The 5,451-nt window shown below is 43.2% G+C and overlaps 1 protein-coding gene across 1 annotated transcript; it reads left to right on the plus strand.

Annotated features, from left to right (window-relative positions):
* The first annotated feature begins 469 nt into the window (after nucleotides 1-469).
* Nucleotides 470-2,462, plus strand: LOC100701769 (tripartite motif-containing protein 16). The gene has a single exon (XM_019362838.2). It carries the CDS (start codon nucleotides 565-567, stop codon nucleotides 2,236-2,238), a length of 1,674 nt encoding a protein of 557 aa, XP_019218383.1. The 5' UTR covers nucleotides 470-564; the 3' UTR covers nucleotides 2,239-2,462.
* Nucleotides 2,463-5,451: the final 2,989 nt, after the last annotated feature.

Below are 5,451 nucleotides of genomic sequence, written 5' to 3' on the forward strand. Positions count from 1 at the left end.
GGTTTTGGCCTTATGTTTTTGGACGTTTGGCAGCCAAGTTTGCTTTGTGTTTTTCACTCTGCTTCGCTGGATCTTTGCATGTGGTTTGTTATCAGCTACAGCAAACGTCATGACACCCTGGAATCATGTCATCGACTCTAACAGAAATCCTCAGAAGAATTTACCACAGGAAAGATTACTTGATTTTAAATATGCTCTACTGAATAAAGAAGGGGTGGACACATTCTGTTTTCTCAAACCACTCAATGGACTCCTCCCTCTTTCACCTTAAACACAGCAGATCCAGTTTGTCCACATGTTCTAGGAAGACTTTCAGTTGTATTTAACACTTTCATCTCTCTCTTCTTGCTTCTCTTAAACACAGCACCTCCTCTCTCACCACGTGTTTCCTCATTCCCTCCCCTTCAGATCTGCAGTTTGAAGATGGGTGTAACCAACATGTGGTGACGTGTAAGAGCTGACAGGCTCCATTCACACCAGAAACATGTTGTTGGGATCAGAGCTCAGACTAGTTTCAGTATTAAGGAAGATAAACTCACACAGTCACTGACACTGAGAGGAGAAATGGCACAGAAAGGAGTTCAGCTGGACCGAGAAACCTTCTCTTGTTCCATCTGTTTGGATCTACTGAAGGATCCGGTGACTACAACCTGTGGACACAGCTACTGCAGGAACTGTATTAAAGCACACTTTGATGAAGAGGACAGGAAGGGAATCCACAGCTGCCCTCAGTGCAGGAAAACTTTTATACCGAGGCCTGTCCTGGAGAAAAACACCATGTTAGCAGCTTTAGTGGAGCAGCTGAAGAAGACTGGACTCCAAGCTGCTCCAGCTGATCACTGCTATGCTGGACCTGAAGATGTGGCCTGTGATGTCTGCACTGGGAGGAAGCTGAAAGCCATCAAGTCCTGTTTATTCTGTCTGGCCTCTTACTGTGAGAAACACCTCCAACCTCACTATGATGCAGCTCCATTTAAGAAACACAAGCTGGTGGCCCCCTCCAAGAAGCTCCAGGAGAACATCTGCTCTCGTCATGATGAGGTGATGAAGATTTTCTGTCGTACTGATCAGCAGAATATCTGTTATCTCTGCACAGTGGATGAACATAAAGGCCATGAAACAGTCCCAGCTGCAGCAGAAAGGACTGAGAAGCAGAAGGAGCTCGAGGTGAGACGACTAAACATCCAGCAGAGAATCCAGGAGCAAGAGAAAGATGTGAAGCTGCTTCAACAGGAGGTGGAGGCCATCAATGGCTCTGCCAATAAAGCAGTGGAGGACAGTGAGAAGATGTTCACTGAGCTGATCCGTCTCATCCAGAAAAGAAGCTCTGATGTGAAGCAGCAGGTCAGATCCCAGCAGGAAACTGAAGTGAGTCGAGTCAAAGAGCTTCAGGAGAAGCTGGAGCAGGAGATCGCTGAGCTGAAGAGGAAAGACGGCGAGCTGGAGCAGCTCTCACACACAGAGGATCACAACCAGTTTCTACACAACTACCCCTCACTGTCAGCACTCAGTGAGTCTACACACTCATCCAGCATCAATATTCGTCCTCTGAGCTACTTTGAGGATGTGACAGCAGCTGTGTCAGAGACCAGAGATAAACTACAGGACATTCTGAGAGAGGAATGGACAAACATCTCACTGACAGTCACTGAAGTGGATGTTTTACTGTCACCACCAGAGCCAAAGACCAGAGCTGGATTCTTAAAATATTCATGTGAAATCACACTGGATCCAAACACAGCACACACACGTCTGTTATTATCTGAGGGGAACAGAAAAGTAACATTGATGAAACAAGAACAGTCTTATTCTGATCATCCTGACAGATTCACTGGATGGTGTCAGGTCCTGAGTAGAGAGAATCTGACTGGACGTTGTTACTGGGAGGTGGAGTGGAGAGGGGGAGCAGTCTGTGTAGCAGTTGCATATAAAAATATCAGTAGAGCATTGTATTCAGATGAATGTGTTTTTGGAGGAAATGTTGAATCTTGGGCATTACGTTGTGATAAAAACAGTTATGATTTTTCCTTCAACAAAGTCCAAACTCCAGTTTCAGGTCCTCGGTCCTCCAGAGTAGGAGTGTACCTGGATCACAGAGCAGGTATTCTGTCTTTCTACAGCGTCTCTGAAACCATGACTCTCCTCCACAGAGTCCAGACCACATGCACTCAGCCGCTCTATGCTGGACTTCGGCTTTCAAATTACGGAGCCACTGCAGAGTTGATTAAACTGAGATAGTCAGAAGTCATTAAGAAACAGTTGTTTAAAATGTGTTTTAGTTTCCACTTTATTTGGTCTTCATCATCATTGCTGAGAGCTCTGTTCTTTTTCATCTCTGCACAGAGATCATCTGTTGCATTTTATTGGTGCAACTTTGATATTATACATTCATTATTTGTTTTTTTAGTTAATAACTGACTTTGAGTGATGTGTCTTCCTCATTCTGAGGAACCATGTGGCTATTACTACTCTTGTTTAATAAATGTAAACTTCTCTGTGCTCAAGATTTTACTGGAATATTTGTTTATGTGTTTTGATGTGGTTTTTCTCCCACTGCATGGGCCTTTCCTTTATGCTAGAGACTGATGAAATTGTTCTTTGTAAACAGACATTTGTTTTTATTCGAATGGCTTTAAGCTTTAATCATCATAAAATGGTAAAATAGTCATTGAGAACATCACTCATTGTTTGATGATTTTTTAAAAACATATAATAATAATAATAATAATAAATTTTATTCATAAGCGCCTTTCAAGTCACCCAAGGACACTTTACAATAGGAAGACACATAGTAAAACAATAGCAAAATAAGAACAATAAAACAAAGCACAAGATAAAATTAACAAACAATGGATTCACAGTGAATATGCAGATTTGAACAGATGAGTTTTGAGTTGGGATTTAAACTGGGGGAGAGAACCAGTGTTTCTTATTTCTGGGGGTAGGCAGTTCCACAGCCTGGGAGCAGAGCAGCTGAAAGCTCTGCTTCCCATGGTGGTGAGGCGGAAGGAAGGTACAGCAAGCTGGATAGAAGAGGAAGATCGAAGTGAACGGGCAGAACAGGTAGTGGTTAACAGGTCAGAAAGGTAAGGAGGAGCGAGGTTATGAATGGCCTTGAAGGTGAGCAGAAGAAGTTTGAATATTATCCGGGATTTCACAGGGAGCCAGTGAAGTTCCTGAAGAACAGGGGTGATGTGCTGGTAGGAGGGGGTTCTGGTGATAATGCAAGCAGCAGAGTTCTGAACCAGTTGAAGCTTATGGAGGGATTTTTGGGGGAGACCATGCAGAAGAGAGTTGCAATAGTCAATACAGGATGTAACAAGACTGTGGACAAGAATGGACGTAGACTGGGTGGAAAGAGAAGGAAGTAATCTGTTAATATTGCGTAGATGGAAGTAGGCAGAACGGGTGAGATTATTGATGTGAGATTTGTAGGAAAGTGAACTGTCTAGGATGACACCAAGGCTCTTAACCTGAGGAGAAGGGAAAACTGTGGAGTTATCGATGGTGAGTGAGAAATGGTTCGCCTTCAAAAGGTTGGATTTGGTGCCAATAAGGAGGATCTCAGTTTTATCCTCATTGAGCTTTAAAAAATTAGAGGTAAACCAGGATTTTAGCTCGGATAGACATTCTGAAAGGGAGGAAGGTGGGAGAGAGGAGTCAGGTCAGCAAGAGAGGTATAACTGGGTGTCATCAGCAAAACAGTAAAACTGGAGATCAAATTTGCGGAAAATGGTACCTAGAGGGAGGATGTATATTATGAAGAGAAGAGGGCCTAAGACTGAGCCTTGGGGTACACCAGAGGTGACGGGGAATAGACGAGAGCGGAATGATCTTATTTGAATAAACTGGGAACGGTCGAGGAGATATGATTGAAACCAGGCGAGGGGTGTGTCAGAGATGCCGAGAGAGGAAAGTCTGCTTAGAAGTACAGAGTGAGAAATGGTGTCGAAGGCTGAGCTCAGATCTAAAAGGACGAGAATGGTGAGAAGACCAGAGTCAGCTCCGATTAGAAGATCATTAGTGACTTTAAGTAGAGCAGTTTCTGTACTGTGACATGAGCGAAAACCAGATTGAAATCTCTCGTAAATATTATTATTACCCAGGTGTAAATGAAGTTGAGCTGCAACCACTTTTTCGAGTATTTTAGAAATGAAGGGTAGATTGGAAATCGGACGGAGGTTGTTAAAGTTGTTGGGATCTAAAGAAGGTTTTTTCAGTATAGGAGTGACTAGAGCAGTCTTGAATAAGGAGGAAACGATACCAGTGGTGAGAGAAGAGTGAATGATGGCAGAGATGAGTGGGAGTAAAGAAGAGAGGCAGGATTTTACAAGCCCCGTGGGCATGGGGTCAAGATGACATGTGGCAGGCTTTGATTTACATATGAACTCAGAAATATCAGATAAATCAGGAAGATGAAAAGTGGAAAATGGCTCCAAAAGGAGAAAAGGTTCTGGAGAGAGGGTAGACACAACATTTGATCTGAGTTGCTGGTGGATGTTATTGATTTTCGTAGTCCAGAACAGCATCAAGGAGTTGCAGGTTTCAGAGGAATAGAAGTGTGGTGGTAAAGCGTTGGGGGGTTGAATTAGTTTGTTAAAAACTAAAAACAGAGTCCTTGCATTACCCTCATAAGAGTTGATAATACCAGAGTAGAAGCTTTGTTTGGCCTTGCTGATAGAGTCTTTATACTGAAGTAAATGGTATTTATAGATTTCAGAATCAACAGTTAAACCAGATTTCTTATATTTACGCTCTAGCTGCCGAGCTTTGGCCTTCAAAGCTCGGAGGTCAGAGGTAAACCAGGGAGCAGAGCGAGCGAAGGAAACAGTGTGGGTTTTTACAGGAGCCAGAGAATCAAGGACAGTGCGTAGACAATTATTATAATATAACAACAAATCATCAGGAGTAGAATAGAAGTCTGGAATCTGAACATTGTCCAATCTGGTAGTGAGAATGTCCATATCAATGTTCTCGATGTTGCGGAACGAGATGAGACGGGTTGGCTTGGTAGAAGAGCAGCAGAGAGTGAGGTTAAATGAAAGGAGGAAGTGGTCAGTTATGGGGATTTCAGTAGCAGAAAGATTCGAGGGAGTAAGACCAGAACAGCAGACCAAGTCCAGGGTGTATCCTTTAGAGTGAGTGGGAAAGTCGATAAATTGTTTAAATTCAGAGCCTTCCAAACAGGAAGAAAAGTCTCTGGTGAGCAGAAGGTCATTATTGTCCATGTGAATATTGAAATCTCCCACCAAGATCACATTTGGGGAGAGAGATGAAAGATGGGTTAGTAGATTATCAAAGTCACTGAGGAAGACAGGGTTAGGTTTGGGGGGGGCGGTATACAGTAGCTATGATGGTGGGAATGGGTCCAGTCAGTTCACATGCAAGGACCTCTAGAGAACTAAAGGTACCAACATTAACTGGCAGGACTTTCAAGTGCTGGCGAAGGAA

This window comes from Oreochromis niloticus, linkage group LG3 (genome assembly GCF_001858045.2).
Source record: "Oreochromis niloticus isolate F11D_XX linkage group LG3, O_niloticus_UMD_NMBU, whole genome shotgun sequence".
In the NCBI taxonomy this organism is placed as follows: Eukaryota; Metazoa; Chordata; class Actinopteri; order Cichliformes; family Cichlidae; genus Oreochromis; species Oreochromis niloticus.